The sequence below is a fragment of the Lissotriton vulgaris genome, chromosome 12 (assembly GCF_964263255.1).
Source record: "Lissotriton vulgaris chromosome 12, aLisVul1.2, whole genome shotgun sequence".
NCBI classification, from domain to species: Eukaryota; Metazoa; Chordata; class Amphibia; order Caudata; family Salamandridae; genus Lissotriton; species Lissotriton vulgaris.
The window spans coordinates 409,741,544-409,759,946 of NC_141700.1; the positions used below are offsets into that span (position 1 = coordinate 409,741,544).

Here is an 18,403-nt window from a genome sequence, read left to right on the forward strand (position 1 = left end):
AATCCCTCTGGTGCCCGCACCAGAGGGATTTCCTGGGGTGTGTCCTGACGAGCTGAGCTCGTCATGAGCTCACGAGCACTGTGTGCCACTCCCAGGACGAGCTCAGCTCGTCAGGAGCACCCAAGGGTTTAAGGCTTTGTTCTGTTCAGTTTAGTCGCAGTTCTCACCACTGACGCCCTATCCTCTTTTTGCTCCAAGATAAAACCATTATGTAGTATGCTTCTTAGTGTTGATGCAACCTGGGAATGCACCCTGGTATGATTTCTATCATAGGGTGTTTGCGTTGATTCTTCCACTTCTGTGGTGCTGGTTCCGCCCTCCCCTTTCAAGGGCAGGGTAAACAATATTTTCGTACTTCAGCCCTTACTGGGCTTGTCTTTCTACTGTACCTTGTCTTGTGCCCTCGTTTTCGGGGCACTTTTCCAACAGGAATTTTTACACATTTCCCTGCTGCTTTCCGCACAGGTGTTTTCCACACTTCTGCTTGGATTCCTGTTGTACCACTCTCAAGAGGAGTGTTCTCTTTAGGATACTTGCTTCTTGAATCCTTGGACCATTCGATTGGTCCCGACTGTTTTGCAGCGTGAATCTTTCTGAATTCACTATGCTGTGCATTATCCCGCTATCTATTGGTTGGGTCCGGAATCGTAGTATTTCTTCACATTTTTTTTTTTTTTCATGGCCCAGGTGGACATTGTCATCCCACCATTTGGTGTCCTTCATTACGTTGATGTGCTTCCGGGGGAAGCTCCTACCTTTGGTCGCCATCTTCAGATTCTTTTTTCCGGCCATTGGGTCTGGATAGTCACAGAGGAGTTCCAGAAACTTTTGAAGACGGAATCAACGGAAATTTGCAAACATCAGCGAAGATTGGAGATTTCAGCACACCAACTGCAGGTCGGACAACCGGGACGGCGAAGAGTAGGGCAAACACCAAGAACTTCGACATCCAACAGAGAATGCGCACACAGGGGGCTCCCTGAGCGTGGAGATGGACAAAACTCCATTCAGATTCTGCAACAATTGCCATCACAAATATGCACAGAAGGACCAGCACCCAGTTTGCAACCTCTGCCTGCCGCTTGACCATCGAAGTGAAGATTGCAAAGCCTTCTCGGCGTTTACACCCAAGACTCTCAGAGTTCAGGAGAGGCAGCGAAGGGCAAATTACACCATGCAGGGGCAAGGACTACCCCCAACGCTCTGAGACTTGGGCCTCTCCAGTGGGGAAGAGAACAACATCGTGGAGGGACCAGAAGACTGCACGGTCGTCTAAACCGAGAAGTTGGCGAAGGAGCTAAGAGTCTCGTCGACCCAAAAGCCCCCGACCGACGCTCGAAAGAGTGATGCAAAGTCCTCGAAATGAGCGCTGCTGTCAACTCTTGACGCCCGCAGTTGCCCTCAAGGGCACACGGCCCAGCGGATCCTTCGAAAAGGACTCCTAGCGGGTGAAAACTCTGGAAAAACCTAAGTCGTCGAAGCCCAGTCTTGAAAAGGACCGCTCGACGCTGAGGGATAAAGAGTTGAAGGCAACATTGAGGCTGACGACCGCGAAGCGTCAGAGCTCTCTACGCTGAACAGGCGGCCAAGATGGAGAAGAGAAGGCTCGACTCCAAAATGGCAAACATTTTCCAGAGGTAAAAGGATTTCGACGACCTGATGAGCCGGTACATCATCCCTTCGAAGCCCGCAGCCGAAGCACACGCTGGAACCAGCCAAAGACCAAGAGGAAGAGAGCCTAGATTACTTCGAGGCAGAAGGCGAAGAGGATCAATAGACCTACCAGGACTCAACATCCTCAGAGGCCCAAGACCTGGAGTGGCAGGATCTCAACGCCGAAAACCCAGAAGAGGGTGTAGTCCTATCCGTTGAGGCCTTCGCCGCCGGACGACATTGGCATATGCAATATGGTCATAAAGAACGCTGCAGCCACTTCTGTAGGGAAGCTAGAGGAGGAGGAGCCCTAAGCTTCTTTCCTCCTGGAGACTGCTTCCTACGCAGACCAGGAGCCAATTCGAACCCATGCTCCCAAGTGTGCTGGACCATGGAAGGGGGAGGCCTTCAGGGAGCCAGCTGTATGCAAGTCAGTGACTCCGAGGACAGAAAAGAAATATAAACATTCCTCATAAGACCCAGCATATATTCAGGGATCAGTACCTGCTGACTCGATAATAGCATCGACAGATAGGAATAGGGCAAACGTACGCACTAACTCCAGACCACCTCCAGACAAGGAGAGCAGGAAGATGGACCTCACAGGAATGAAAATGGAGAGGAGTGCGGCGATTCAATGGCGCATCGCCAACTCAATGCCTTAATTAACAGACATGTGTACCATCATTGGGATGAAGTCTGCCAACTGCTCAAACATCTTCCGGAGCAGTACCAACAGAGGGCATACCACCTTGTGGAAGAAGGAAGGAACATAGCCAGCACATGCCTAAATTCGGCCCTGGATGCAGCGGAGACATCCAGTAGGCAGATGATTGGGGTTATGGAGAGAAGGCATGCCTGGCTGAGGATCTCTGGCTTCAAGCCAGAAGTCCAAACTAACATCCTGAACACACCCTTCAACAGAGACCAACTGTTCGGCACTCCGGTTGACGATAAACGTACGCAGCTAAAAAAAGACAATAAAATGGCAAGGTCCATGGGAGCGCTGCAGTTCAGGGGGATGAGAAGGAGCACCCCCTCAAGGAGACCGGCAGGCAGAGGCAACAGCCAGCTGGGAACATCACATCAAGCCTTCCAACAGGGTTACCAAGCAGGCAATCAGACACAGCAACTGGGACAGTAACAGCAAAGCTGGCAGTACCAGCCACGGGGCCAATCCTTTCGAGGGCGCTCGAATGGGCGAGGTCAGACAAGAAGAGGAGGACAGCAACCCACCTCAAAGTGACTCCGCTGTAAGGACGCCCACCCGCACAACACCTCTAGGGGGGGCGGGGGGGCAACAATACAAGGGAAAAGACAAACTATTAGTACCACAAGACAAACAGTTCCTCAAGCACATAACACCGGTTGGAGGCAGAATCAGACACTTCTTCCAAGAGTGGAAGAAGGTCATAACCGACAAATGGATACTAAACATCATACAACACAGCTACTGCATAGAACTAGAAAGACCACCTCCAAACAAGAGGCCAAACTACAAGGGACACTACAGCAGAACTATCACTCTTGCTGCTAGAGGCACAGGAGCTCCTACAGAAGGAGGCAATTGAGACGGTGCCGTATAATGAAAGAAACAAGGGGGTCTACTCCAACTACTTCCTCTTACCAAAAGTAGACGAAACGTTAAAACCTATCCTGGACCTACTGTTCTTAAACAAATTCATAAGGACTCAAAGATTTAAGATGACATCTCTGCAAGAAGTAATACCCCAGATACAGGAAGGGGATTACATGGCAACTATAGACCTAAAAGGCGCTTACCTTCACATCCCCTTGAAAAAAAGACACAACCACCTACTAAGATTTGTGATCAATGAAACGGACTACCAGTTCACAGTCCTTGCATGCGGGCTAAAGTCCGCACCAAGGGTGTTCACAAAATGTTTCGCTGCGGTAGCAACACACCTACAGAGGCAAGGGATGCACGTATACCCGTACCTCGACGACTGGCTTGTAAAGGCAAACTCGTACAGCCAATTCAAACAACACATTCAGCAGGTTACTCAAGCGCTAATGCAACTAGGGTTTTCTATACATTGGGGAAAATCCTCAACAGAACCAGAACAGGTGAAGATATCCTAGGGGCAGAGATCAACACCATACAAGGCAATGTGTTCCCCAGGAGAACACAGGTACTACTGAAGAAGACCCATTGCTACCACAAGTGGCAAGCTCTGACAGTGAGGACGTGAGCAAGCTCATGGGAATGATGGCGTCATGCATACACCTAGTTCCAAATATTCGACTCCACATGAGACCATTCCAAGAATGGCTCCAACAGCAATGGTCACAATCAACAGGGAGTTGGGAAGATCTAGTGGTTGTCACACGCAGTGTAGCAAGAAATAGCGTGGTGGAGCAAAGAAAACATAGCACACGGGAAGCCATTCACACCACCAACTCCAACGGTGACCCATCACAACAGATCCCTCCCACCTGGGATGGGGAGCGTACATGAACTAACTCAAGGTGAGGGTTATGGACACAGAAAGATGCGGTAAAACACATCAACTACCTAGAGCTAAAGACAGTGTTCCTAGCCTTAAAAGCATTTCAGAAGGAGCTGTACGGGAACCAGGTGTTGATCCAAACAGGCAACACCACAACCATGTTCAACGTCAACAAGCAAGGAAGAACATACTCAGTAGCGCTATCAAAGCTAGCACAGGAGATATGGACATGGGCCATTCCACTGAGAATAGACTTAGTAGCAATACATCTACCAGGGAAGGACAATGTGGAAGCAGACCGACTCAGCAGGCAGACGTCCGCATCCCACGAATGGGAGATCAACCAGCAGGAAATAGAAAAAATATTCCAAAGGTGAGGAACACAGCAAATAGACCTATTTGCAACACACCAGAATGCAAAATGCCAACACGTCGCAACCAGACCATCGGTCAAAAGGGAATGTGCTATGGATAAGTTGGTCAAAGACATTTGCATACGCTTCCCCCCCCCCCCCGATACTACTGATACACAGAGTACTCAACAAATGCAGGATCAGCAACATGATGCTAATACTAATAGCACCTCAGTGGCCCAGACAGTCCTGGAGTACTCAACAAATGCAGGATCAGCAACATGATGCTAATATTGATAGCCCCAGTCCTGGTTCTCACAGATAGTAGAAATGGCACAAGAGCCAGCACACAGGTTCCAAAAAAGAAGGGACTTGCTAACAATGCATAACGGAAAGGTACTGCACCCAGAGCCAGAGAGCCTCAGCCTAGCAGCATGGCTCCTGAAAAGCATGGCTAGAATTTGCACACCTCAAACTACCGGCAAGTATTGTGGCAGTACTCAGAGAGGCGAGGAGACGGACAACAAGGAAGTGCTACATAGCAAAATGGAAAAGGTTCTCCCAATGGTGCATCAAGGTGAAACTACAACGGAAGATCACAAGGGAATCCACATTACTGAAATACTTAACACAACTGCTACAAAGCAAACTAAGCTACACATCCCTAAGGGTGCACTTAGCGGCGGTAGTAGCTTACACAAGGGGAGAAATAGGGAAGAGTTTCTTCACCTCCCAAGTTGTGAAAAGATTTCTGGAAGGAGCTAAAAGGATCGCACCCCCAAAAAGGATGCCAGCACCGACATGGAACCTCAACGTGGTGCTGACTCAATTGATAAAGGCGCCCTTTGAACCTATTCACAAGGAGACACTGCACATGCTCACACTAAAGACAGCCTTCTTGGTGGCTATCACGTCTCTGTGAAGAGTAAGTGAATTGCAAGCACTAACACTCCAAGAGCCCGTCCTACAAATACACAGCGACCAGATTGTAATGAGAACGGACCCACACTTCATTCCAAAGGTGGTGTCTCGATTCCACATTATCCAAACAATCCAAAAACCACGTTTTTTCCAAAAACTTACTTCAAGCACAGAAAGGGCGCTACACACACTGGACACCAGAAGGGCGGTCACACACTATATAGAAAACAACAAAGGAGTGCTGGAAAACGTAACAGTTCTTCCATGATGTTGTTTACATCTTCATTAACTCCAAGGGTGGTTGGCCTTCATTTTTGCGGGGTTGCTTCCCAGAGTGGTGCTCTGCTCTTTTCTTTTACTAGTTTGCAATATACAGTGCCTGGCACTCTCCTTTATGGTGCTGTTTTTCACCATTCCATGGCCTTTCATCATTTTCGCACACTGTTCCCATATTCTAAACAGTTTTTTGGTGGTGTGTGACGGGGAAGAGGGGCCCATAGGAAGAAGACAGACATCACCGTCTTGTAGAACTGGTCTCACTCCTTCCCCGTCTGTTTCTTCACAGTGTCCCCCACCCATTCAAGCTCCGTGCATTACAGCGGCGCCAGACTCGGAGCCCTGTTACTTTAATTGGGCGGAGTTGGCGGGAGTTCCCGCCCCGTTTACCAACGTCACAGGAGAAGACGGCTTGAAAGCCTGGACGCCCATTGGAGGAGCGTGCGAGCCAACAAAACGGAGTGAAGCTGAATCAGGGGAGGAGACGGAGTTCGCGGAGTCGAGAGAAACAGAGCGAGTATCCCAGCGGAGTCAGAGTACCATGATCCTGAGCGGGAGACGAGAGGAGCCTGGAGGCCAACGTACTCATGCGTCACCCAGCCGCTCTTCAGGAGAAGAGTGGCTTACACAGGTACGAGCGTGAATAGCAGGCTGGGCGTGGAGAAGAGTGTGGAACGATCCCCTCACAAGATCCCTACTCCCGAACACCCACTTTCCCCTCTTGTACACCGCCTTCACTGTGTGCTTCTGTATATATCGCACTGTGTGCCTCCCTCACTCCCTTCCCTCTATAAGTTAGGAAAGAGAACATTTCCTGACTCTATCTTTCATTTTCTTTTGGGGCATGGCCGTGTGAGGAGTCATCCTGGAGAGACGACGTCGGACTCCAAAAAGCTGCCTGTTGCCAGACGACGAACCGGAATCCTCAGTGCCTTATTATCGCCCCAGTCCAAGAAGGAGGAAACTTCTGTTAAGTTTAAATAAATCCCCTGAACGCAAAGATACTGTGTCCTTGCCTTCATCTAGCCCGCTCACATGGTGGCTCCGCATTGTGGCGCAGAAAAGATTCTCCGACGAAAACGGACGTCAGCGCGCCCGAGGGCATATATGGCTCCGCTGACGTCCCGTCTGTGGAAGACGTCAAGGAAGAGCCGTGCGGCGCCGCCCCCCTTCGTGCAGATGTGCTGCTGCGGAAAGTTTTCCGGAACCAGTCTGCCGCCTGGGGATATTCTAAGTTAAGGAATCTGCGGCTAGACTGTCTCTTCCAGATACATTGTTACCTATGGTAAGTAACTCCTTCATTTCCATGACAATTTTTGGGAGGAGGCACAGTGACTAGGGTCCTAATTAGCAGGATCTGAGTCAGACTAGTCAAAAAATATCTACGAACACTAGCAAAAAGAGGGGGTAACCATGAAAGCTTATCTTACTTTCTTACAATCCATGTTTAAAGATAAATGCAGACAGGAAAATAAATGTGTTTCTATCTGTATTTACTTGTACAAATCTGTAAAAACAGGAAACAGAGATCCTAAATTATAAAGTGCAATACCTGCGTAAGTTTACATATATGTATGTATCCCACATTTTACCATTCTATAGGTGGGTGGGCTGCTTCGTCCCTGCTTAAAATACAACAAGAATAATCTTTGGAAGGCATAGTTCTTCATATGAAAGAAAGTATTGTTCAGGGAACAGTGTATGTGTGCGAGCATGTATGTTAACAAAGTATTTGTTATAGTGAGCAATACTCTATATGTCTGCTTCCTTGCAGAATGGCGAGAATCATTAGCTATAGCAATTTCTAAATTAAACATTGCATCTATTAAAGGTTAAACAGAATGTGTTTAATTAATTTTGCTTCAATATTTTGACTAGGTACAGCCAGTCCGTTAGCAGGAAATGTTAATGGCAGTATATTAGACAGACAGCCCATAGTTAAAAAAAGAAGAGGAAGGAGGAAGAATGTGGAGGGCGTTGACATCCTGTTTATGAACCTAAACAAAGCTGCAAATCATGTAAGTAAATTGTCCATGTTTGCTTGAAAAATGTTACCCGCCTATTCCTTTATGATTTCAATGAGTAGATTGAACTTTCAAGTGTCTTGATATCCATTTGATTTAATCCTAACTGACCAGTAGGTATTTGTATGTCTGTCAAGAGATTTTGTAACCAATTTCAACATGTGGTTGGGAAACTTTTTTGGTGCCTTCTGGCAGGTGAAGGTTCCTTGAACGACCTGAAGAAGTGGTGAGGGTTTGAGACCTCCAACAGAAGACTTTTGAAGAATGGATTATATTGTCCCAGGCAGTTTTTTTTTTGTCATTTCCTCTTCCATTTAAAAGTTGATCATGTACAGCATATTTTCACCTTTTTATAGTGTCAAAAATTCAGCAAAGATTTCAGTCCAAAAATGTGAATAATCCCTCGTTGTCAACATCTGCAATATTCAGCAATTTAGGGTTCCCTTTTGGTCATTCTGTAAAATACAGTAATCACCATCCTGTTGTTGGACTGGCCATCTCTTGCCCTTTACAATTCCTCCACTGGGTAATGAGTTAGAAATTGCTGTTGCTACAGACCCATTATCTGTCACAGACACACTGTTAACATTAAGTTTCCATCATTGACCTATCTATCCTCCGGAGTTGGCCTGTCTTTTCTGAACACATTTGTCTTTCCAGTGGTATGCAGTATTTCATTGTGCAACTGCCAGTCCCATTGTGATTAGTGCATGTGAAAAGTTGGCCTGATATATGATGCTCACTAGTTGTAGTGATCACCTTGTATCAGTCCAAACAACCCTTATGGTGATTGGTTGTAAAGTCAACCTTATAGACCAGCTATCCTAATGGTAGCATGGACAAAGCAGTCTTAGGCTAAACTCTTTTGGCTTGTGAAGCCAGCTGTTTTACCACATATAACCTCTTGAATACCAAATGAAAGGACACCACACAGGTAGTTATGAAAATAAACAAGATATTTATTAATAGGGCTCCCGGTTTTATGGTATTTATTTTTTGACCATTTCCGTCTGTATTTATCCATATTTATTTTTTGGGCATTTTTTCTGTATTTATCCACATTTATTTTTGCCACACGCAAAAGACGCCACTACATCTAGTTTTTTCTGGATTTAATTAAATTGACAATGCACACCAGCGCCGGGTTGTTATTGGTCAACACAATACATTCATGTGAAAACTTTGCCATTGTAGTACAAGCACATGTGCATTTCCAGAGACTTTGCAGACATTGAGGCTCTTTCTGGTTTGTTAATGAAATGAAGACCACTGAAAACCCGTTCAATATTTACTGATGACACTGGAATGGCTCCTCCGAGCCCTGCTAACAACTGATGGCTATGGGAGGGACTGCTTGTCCTCACTTCTACCAAATCAACAATGTGCAGGTGAGTTTAGACAGAGAGTGAAGTTGGGCAAGTATAGCATGCAATGGGTATGACTGTGCTACCCAGCAATGTGAGGTGAAAGGGTCCACTTTAATTCTGCTATGAGATCGCACCTTCCATGCTGTGCACATTCATCAGATGCCTTTCAAAATGTTACTCTCAAACACAGCATGATTTTGTCTTGCAATGAGAAAAAGGATCACCATTGTATTACTCCTCTTTCTTCCCCCAGTCTAAAAAGGTTTATGTAAAACATATGCACTGTTGAACTCAGCAGAAAATAAACCAATCTGTGCACGTGTATTGCAATGCGGTTCATCAAATGTAATCGTTATGCCCAATTATATTTAAAAACCCGTCTGGAGCTGATGGTGTTTTCTCTGTTCACTTCATAAAGGCTGTGGAAGTTCCATTTCCAACAACAAACTAAATTACAGAAACGTATTTTACATTTCATATTTATTATGCAAGATTATGTTTATGAAGTAAAACGTGTATATGGCAAAGAATCATGTTTGATTGCCTAATCACTTGTGTGATTTTATGTAAGGAAATGTACCCCCCTTCCTCCCCCCCCCCCCCAAATTCAGGAGCTTAATCACTGGCCTCTCTAAACTGCTTCTCTCTGTCCCTCTGCAGCCTCGGGCTACTGCCCTCCCTCCCCCACATCACGTACGCAGCACCAGCTGTTTGCATCCCCGGTGTTCATTTTGTTTTTATTTGTGATTGCATTTTTATTAGTCTTAGAAAAATAACAGTCATATCTTTTAAAATTAAAAATGCAATCACAAGAAAAACCAAAACGAACACCGGGGATGCAAACAGCTGGTGCTGCGTGGGTGGGGGCGGGAGGGCAGGAGCCCGAGGCTGGAGAGGGAGAGAGAGAGGTAGGAGCGGCATTTAAGGCTATCGATCTGTCCACATAATAGGGCACATACAGGTGCCTTGAAAGTGCAAATGGCGGCGGGCTAGCGCAGGCTAACTCAGGCGGCGGAGTCCTGGATCCCTGGAAGGCTGGAGGTATTAGCACGCCTACACTGACTCTCTAAACAACCGGGATTGGCTCAGGGTCACTTGAAGACCCTGAGCCAATAGGTCCACAGTACGTCACTGCAAAGGAATTCCCAGAATCTGAGCAGGGCACTGCAACTCTTGCAGAGGCCGCCGCACCCGCCCGAAGGGTGGGGGAGGCTCGAAGGCCGGCGCCATAACCCTCGTGGTGCCACCAGCGAGGGTAAACTGGTTCTGGGCGCTTCGATGCGCACAGGAACCAGCGGAAGCGGGGTGCGCACCAGCCACCCGACCGGAAGTGACCTGTTGACCTGAGCGCCCCCAAAGGGCGCCCAATGGTCAACCTGGCTTTGTTTGAACTCCCCAATCAGGGGGACTCACCTGAGACCTGTATGGGGGGCTCGAGGATTTAAGCGACGCCACCCTCCCAGCAGAAGCACATCGCATTCGAGGAGCTGGGAGAACGGCGCGACAGCAACAACGACTGAAGAGGAAGAGAGGCGACGCGGCGAAGGACGAAGAGGAAGACGGCAAGGCTCCAGTTGAAGATCAAGGTCGTCATCACCGAGGACGCCGTACGGAGCGTGGCGCGCCGTGCCAGCTCCCCCGAAGCAACAACAGGTAAAAAACCGCAGCAAGCTCAGAGCCCGGGATAAGCACACGCAGCTAGCTGTGCCCCCAGCTGACGGCCTGACGCAGACGCGGGAAACCAAGAAGCCACACACAAGTGCACAGTGACTCACGACATGTCGGAAGGCCAGCCGGACGAGATGGCGGAGGTGCTGTTGAAGATCTCCGAGTTATCGGCCATCCACGGCGACGACTGGCTTCACCCCCACCTGGGCAAAGGGAAAGAGAACAGACCAGTAGAACAGGCGGACGAAGAGCCAGGGCCTTCCGCACCCAAGAAGTTGAAAAACACGCCGATGAAGAGAACATCGAAGAGGAACCCTCCGAGGAAAGTGCGGCAGAAACCTCTCCCGCCGAGACCAGAGGGCGGCGACCAGAGCGAGTCAACCGACCAAAAGAAAAAGGGTGAGCATATTAGCAACATAGTAAGGGAATGTCTAAAATCGCTGGCGCCGGGGCTACTTAATGGCACAGGGCAGGGGGTAACAGGGCCTAGGGAGCAGCGCGCGGAGGAAGCGGCAGGTCTCACGTGGCATATGGTCGACCCGGGGTGGGCCCGTCAGACAAGAGTGCAAGAACAGGTAAGCTTGTCCACCCAGGGGGAACAAATCTCCCCACTACCCGGTTGGGGTTACGGCCCCGTTTCGGGAAGCCCGCCTCCAAGCGGGGTAGTCAACGATCATTACATCAGGCCATCCCCCGGTCCGGCGTCCCTGACTACGAAAGCCACCGGCTTGGCATGTCTCATCCCCCTAGCGGTAAAAGAGAGGATATGGCGCAAAGAATTCATTGACATATTTTCGCTGCTCGAAATACAGCTAGAGGGACTTGATCTAACCACGTGCGACAGGAAGGAAGAGGACAGGAGAGAAAGGCGTGGGGCCAGAAAGGAGCGCAGTTTCGACAATTGGTTAGATGCCTTTAGAATCATGGCGTGCATTATAGTGGAAAGGTTCCCCCATTGCGCGGCTGACTTGTGGATTTACGAGGCCAATATCCACCTAGCACAGAGGCAGTTCCCGGGGGATGCCTGGTTAGAATACGATAAAGGGTTTAGATTAAAAATGCAGAGGCACCCCGAAATGGAGTGGAATGAGGAGGATGTCTCGGGTTTCATCCACAAGATGCTCACAGCCAGAGATGTTAGGGCCTGGGCGGGAAAAGGCGACCAGCCCTTTCGGAGCTCCTACCAAAAGGGGAAGAGCGGTTCTTATCAAAGGCGGTCGAACGGGAGATCGTACTCCCCAACCACAACCAAGGCGATCTGTTGGAGATACGAGGCGGGGGACTGCTCATGGGGCTCGTCTTGTAAGTTTCAACACGCATGCGCTAGCTGCGGGGGCAAGCACGCCACCGTTGCGTGCAAAGGTTCCAAGCACGAAGCGAAAAGAGAGAAAAGAGAAAAGAGCAAGAAGCGTTAGCCCCAACGCAGGGGAAAGGAGGGGACTGGTGGACATTGGTAGGCGCCAGCTGGCCAGATCCCCCATTGTTACGCAACAGCTGCGCAGATTAACAAACAAATACCCTAACAAAGCAGAGGCCAGATCACTGGTAGAGGGCTTCGAGCAAGGCTTTGTTATTCCATTCCAGGGCCCGCTCCCCTCGGCGGGAGCGAGTAACCTGAAGTCGGCAAGCCAACACCCCGAAGTGGTTAGCGCCAAGATAGAGAAAGAATTGAAACTGGGTAGAGTTGAGGGCCCCCTCCCAAAGGAATTGCATGAAGGCATAGTCATCTCCCCGCTAGGCGTGGTCCCCAAGAAGGAACAAGGTCAATTCAGGCTGATACACCACCTATCGTTTCCGGAAGGTTCCTCCGTGAACGACGGTATCGACCCCGAAGCTTGCTCAGTGAGCTATGCGTCAGTCGAGCTGGTTAAGGCGACAGGCAGAGGAGCCGTCATGGCGAAGGCCGATATTGAATCTGCGTTCCGACTATTGCCGGTCCACCCCTCCAGCTTCCATTTATTGGGTTTCCAATGGGGCGAGGACGTGTTTATTGACAAAGCCATGCCCATGGGATGCGCAATTTCATGCGCATACTTTGAGCAGTTCGCCACTTTCTTAGAATGGGCGCTGCATGACCGCCACCAGGAAGGTGGAAAGCTGCACTACCTAGACGACTTCCTGTTCACAGGCCCGGCAGGGTCCTCAGTGTGCGCAAGCTCATTGGCAGCCTTCGAGGAGCTATCTAGGTCCCTAGGGGTCCCCCTCGCAAAAGAGAAAACTACAGGCCCGACCACAAGTCTCACGTTCCTGGGCATAGAATTGGACTCTATAGCGGGAACGGCCAGGCTGCCTCCCGACAAGGTGAAAGAATTTCGCGAGGAAGTATCGAAGCTACGGGGTCGGAGCAAGGCCACCCTGAGGGAAATCCAACGAGTGATAGGGAGACTTAACTTCGCGGCTCGGGTAATCCCGCCCGCCAGGGTATTCTCAAGACGCCTAACAGGGCTAACGGCCGGCGTCAGACACAAGCACCACCACATCAGGCTGAGCGCAGGGGTGAAACAGGACCTGCAGGTGTGGGACGAGTTCCTACAAGATTTCAACGGGGTGCTGATTTGGAGGGCAGGTTGGGTAACGGCCGAACAGATAGCTCTTTACACAGACGCGGCCGGAAGCCTTGGCTTCGGCGCGGTCCTGGGAAACAGTTGGTGCGCCAGCCAGTGGCCGGATGAATGGCATGCGCAGGGGCTCACCAGGAACATCACGTTTCTCGAGCTGTTCCCGATCATTGTGGCTCTGACCATTTGGAGCGAGAAAATAAAAAACCTGAAACTCACGCTTTGGTCAGATAACATGGGAGTAGTACAGGCCATTAACAGAGGCGCAGCGAGATGCCCGGACATGCTGAGGCTAATGCGACGGTTAATTAAATTGCAGCTGGAAGGGAACCTGGAGCTGAAAGCACGCCACGTGCCAGGGGCAGAGAACTCAGCAGCAGACGCGCTCTCACGGGCCCAAATGAAACGTTTCAGAGAACTGGTGCCCGGGGCGGACAAGGAGATGACCCCCTTTCCATCGTCCCTTTGGGACCTGGGGGAGTAGACTTATCATGGCTAATAGGGCAATCACTTACCGCAGAGGCTAACAGAAGGTACAAGACATACGCGGGCACGGTAATGAGAGTGGGGGGCCTAAGATCGCTGGAAGACAGGGCAAAAACTCGCACAGCAGTCGAGAAATTCGTGCAATGGGCATTCGAGTCGAGAAAAACGAGATCGTGGGCCCAGGCGCATTTATCCGCCATCGCCCATTTTGCCAGGCTTTACACAGGCGAGGACCCCACTACCTCGGCCTATCTAAAGGCGGCCTTAAAAGGCTGGAGGAGGGTTGAAGGTAGAAAGAAGGACGACAGGCGTCCCATCGATTTTGCCAAACTGGGCCAGCTCCTTGGAGCCCTCACGGGCTTAATATCGGATAACTTGTGCATTGCCACATTTAGTTTCCTTCTTGCGTTGTCGACGGCCTTGTTGGAATCGGCCCCTCTCCAATGTTTCCTGCTGATCATTTCGGACCAGACTACCGTCGTGGGTCCCAGCCACGCTGCTGTCTTGGTGAGATCCCTTTGGATGGCTTGCACGACCGCCTTTCGCCCTAGCCGGGTCAGGTCGTTGCCCCCAAGGTGGATGATCAGGACGTCGGGCAACCAGGCCGAATCTGCCATGAGGCCGTCCAGCGTCGGCAGTAGCTGCTCCCATCTCATACCTGGCTGCCCTATCCACCGGATGTACGTCGCTTTGGGCCTGTTTATGCTGCGGCCCCTCTGCCGCCACCAAGACTCCATCCGGGACACAAATGAGTGCCCCACCACCCAGACCAGCTGCGGGCGTCCCCCTGTCGAGAGAAAGCATTCCGTTAGGTGGCTTATCTGCGCACCGTGTGCATTTAGGAGAGGGAGGGGGGGGTGCTGTCACCCTGCCGTGCGGCATCCCAAGGCGAATCCCTCTCGTTCCCTCCCCCCCCGTGGCTTTCTCTCTCCTTTCTCTTTTTTTTTTTTTTTTATATATATTTTTTTTTTTTATTTTTTTTTATGAGGTGAGGGCGTATGTACGACTTGTACGCCCTGGAGCGCCATCTGCCCACTGCCTGGATCCTGTCCTCTGGCATGCCATGCTGCGCTGCCGAGGTCGCCGCGCCGATCCTGAAGGAGTGAGAGGCAAAAGATGCCGCGCAATACCCGGCTTTACCCAAGCCTTGGCGCATTATGGCTGTAAACTGGAACTTACTCAGGTTCCTCCCGTCCTTATGTATGAAGAGAGGGCCCTCACCAGCTGGTCGAGCCCCCATGTACTTAAATAACCAGCATACCGCACAGAGCCCCGACTCTGGGATGCAATGGAGACGTATCGTCGTCCCCCTCCCTGCCCTGTCCGTTTTGGACTGTCTCAGTGTTAATTCGACTGCCCTCTCCATTGGTTTCATGTCTCTTGCCTGCAGGCATTGCTGCGCTGGGCCCGATTTACTGGGGGCTACCAGTTCGCTGATACGGAATGCTCCGAAGAAAGCCGTTGTGAAAGCCGCCCTAAACAGCAGCAGTTCATATTTTTGCCTCGCCAATGGCCTGGAATCAATTCGGCACGGCCTCATCCACCCGGGCCGCCCGGAGCTCTATGGGCAAGACGGGGTACACCTATCCGAGAAGGGGATGAAGGTGTTTTGGGATAACTTGTGGGGTGCAATGTCACTCGCAGGTTGCATATAAAAAAAAAAAAAAAGGGAAAAAGATATGGTGAAAGGTGGGAGCCACGAACCAGGTGCAGGGGGGGGAGCCACAGTGAGACGTGGGCCTCCCTGCGGCGTGGCGGAAATCCTACACTGGTTGGCTAAGAAAACACACCGGTGGGCGGTGTGTAAGAGGATGGCCACTCACTTTTGAATGCCGCACGGCAGGGTGACGTGGCGGCATAAAGGAGGGGAGTAACAGGAGGAGACGGCACTCGCGGCCCAGACCCGGCCGGACGGCAGGGCGCAATTTGGTAGCGAGCTGGGGACCTAACTCCCGACTGGAAAGCTCCCCTCCGCAACACGCAAAGGGCGTGGTCAACCAACCACTGGAGCACCAATAGACTGGCAACAAACTGGTTTGGGTACAAGCCCCATTTTCGAACTAAGGAGGGCACAAAGAGACTGACACCCGCTATCACAAGAGGGTGTCATAATGTGTAATATGCCAATTATGATTGATAATTATGATTGATGAGTAATGTTCGCAAAATGGAAGATTGCTTGAAACCAGTTTGTGTTATTAATATGTCTTTGGTTATTAATAAACTGCGGCCAACAACGACCACTAATGATACCAGGTTTTGTTGGCTGACATTATTTCCCACCTTTGGCAACAGCAGAATGCGGGGGCCGGTAAGTATGGAGACTGGGGTCTCCGCTGAATAGGCACATGCGAGGGTTATGAACAAAGGCAGCAGCGCAGCAAAATTGACTTGTTTACTCGTATTTTTCCGCTTTTACATATAAATACAGATAAAGGAAAAATACTTTCCCGTCTGTATTTATATGTAAAAATCCGGAAAACCGGGAGCCCTATTTATTAACTAACATACACCTCTGAACTCTTTATGAGATCAGAGGGCTAAGCACATGACAATCTCTTAGGAAAAATAAGTTTAAGTTGCACAAATTACAATGGTGCCCTAGGGGCACAACAAACCATATACTAAGTAAGTGGAATGTGAAAGTCGTTAAAAGGAATGGAGCTGTCCAGAGGCTGAAGGATCGCTGGGACCACGCTACACTAACTCTAGGTAGGTAATAGGAAGCCCACGGAACGCGTGTGCAGAGTGTGAACTCACACGCGAGATGCGTAACAGTGTCTATGGACAATACAGTTCAAGTAAAAGGTGAGTACGGACAATCCTGACTATGTAAGAGTAAAACGACTGTGGAACTGGACACTAGGAGAGTCAAGCTACCCTTGAGCACCGAAATGCTCGTGTTACCTCACCCACAGGCTGCAGGTGCATAGGTGCCAAGTCGTGTCGGGTTGCGGCGTTGAAGTCTATGGAGCCTGGAAGAAAAGATGCTGCAGGCGATCAGGAGGAAGATGTCCGGTGTGATCCAAGGGTGGATCAGTGAAGAGGAGAACCTGAAAGCAGTGAGGACAATGTTCAAAGTCACTAGCCAGTGACTGGAGTGGAACCAGGAGTGGAACCAGACGACCAGGATGCAGGCTCTCGCTGTCGGCAGTGTCGGATCCGGGTTTGGAGTCAACAGGCCTTGGCAAAGGCAACCCACGCGGTGAGTGGAAACGGCGTCTGGAGTGGACCAGGAGGGTCCGGGGTGCTCCTCTTTTGGAAGGGAGCAAGGGCCAGTCTGGAGCAACCAGACCAGCAGTGAAGATTTCAAAGTTCGTCGTCTAGGAGGCCACTAGCCAGCCGACAAGTGACCAGACAACGCGTTGAGCAGCAAACAGGCAGAAGGGCCCCACGCAGATCTCGTGGATGCTGGGGGGCTGGTCTTCTGTGCAGGAGCTACTCGGGGTCGGGGCTTCTCAGTCCCCAAAACAATTGGACGAGGTTACCTCAGAAGTTGTGCTGGAGCAAAGTGCTGCTTCTTTCAAGATGGCCGGTCCCACGTGTCTCGTCGCACCCACGGATCTCAGCTGTGCTGCAGATGTAGGTAGAGGTCGGAGAGGTCTGGGAATCTGGGTCTCGTCAGGCTCTGAAGTCTGGATCCTCGAGGGAAGACTACAAAGGGAAGCCGCTGGACGCTGATGGTGCCTGCTTGTGCAGGGTGGACACTCCTTGTCCACAAGGGAGATTTCTTCAGTCTTCTGTGGAGCAGAACGTCGAAGTCCAGAGTTTCTTCTTGTAAAGTTGTTCAGGATAATCTAATTTGGAATGGGACCACCTCCTACCTTTATCCTGCTAAAGGGGGCTGTACTACGACTAGGTCCCTCCTCTGGGTGGGACCAGGAAGGGGGGTGGTTACACCCCTATCCTTTGTCCGGTCTTGCGCCAGAGCTGGGGCTGGAGAGCCCCAGGAACTGGTTTAGACCGGTGTATGCACAGGGACACTGTGTGCCCCAGGCATGTCTCATTCCTTTCAGCCCTGTCCTACCTAATACACAAAATCCTGTCTGGGGTGGTGCTAGCACCTCCCAAGGCAGGAAACCCTTTGTCCAAGCCTCCCTCGCTGGAAGGACTCCCAGCTGCAGAAGGTCAGACTTGTGTCTGTGGTGGCAGCATCCATTTTGTGATGCTGATGCTCGAGCTAACTTTAACTGGGGTTTATAGTTACATACATGTTGTCTCCCTCTAGAAGGTTGGAATGCTACCCCCGTCGCCAGAATTGGCGCTGGGGGGTAGTATTCCAATTCGTATGACACCTTACTCGACATGTTTTGATAATGCTATACCAAAGTTAGCAATAACCGCAAGGATTATAATGCACTTAAGAGTATATGGTATAGCGTTATCATGGAAACAGCCAAAGGACTTGGTTCCGAAAGCTGTAGACAGGCTCAGCTCATGCTAGAGCACCATCTCTCATAATTCCAAGCACTCTGCCTTCAGGATTGTTAAGGCCTGCCATAGGAGTGACTTATAGGAGTATATGTGTCCATTTTAGGGTTAGATATAGAGATAGTATATCTAAAGCAAAGGGTGTTTACACCACCTTGCCCCAGCTGATTGATCAGCCAGTTTTGTCAGATTTGG

The 18,403-nt window shown here is 50.1% G+C and overlaps 1 protein-coding gene across 5 annotated transcripts in view; it reads left to right on the plus strand.

Moving 5' to 3' along the window:
- The window catches only part of CHD9 (chromodomain helicase DNA binding protein 9), a 2,197,083-nt gene that overhangs the window by 2,019,547 nt on the left and 159,133 nt on the right, over window positions 1–18,403 (plus strand). For all 5 annotated transcript variants that reach the window (XM_086945174.1, XM_086945175.1, XM_086945176.1 and 2 more), the window contains one exon: window positions 7,553–7,692. In XM_086945174.1, the coding sequence (XP_086801300.1) occupies window positions 7,553–7,692 (140 nt within the window). The remainder of the gene's footprint in view (window positions 1–7,552; window positions 7,693–18,403) is intronic.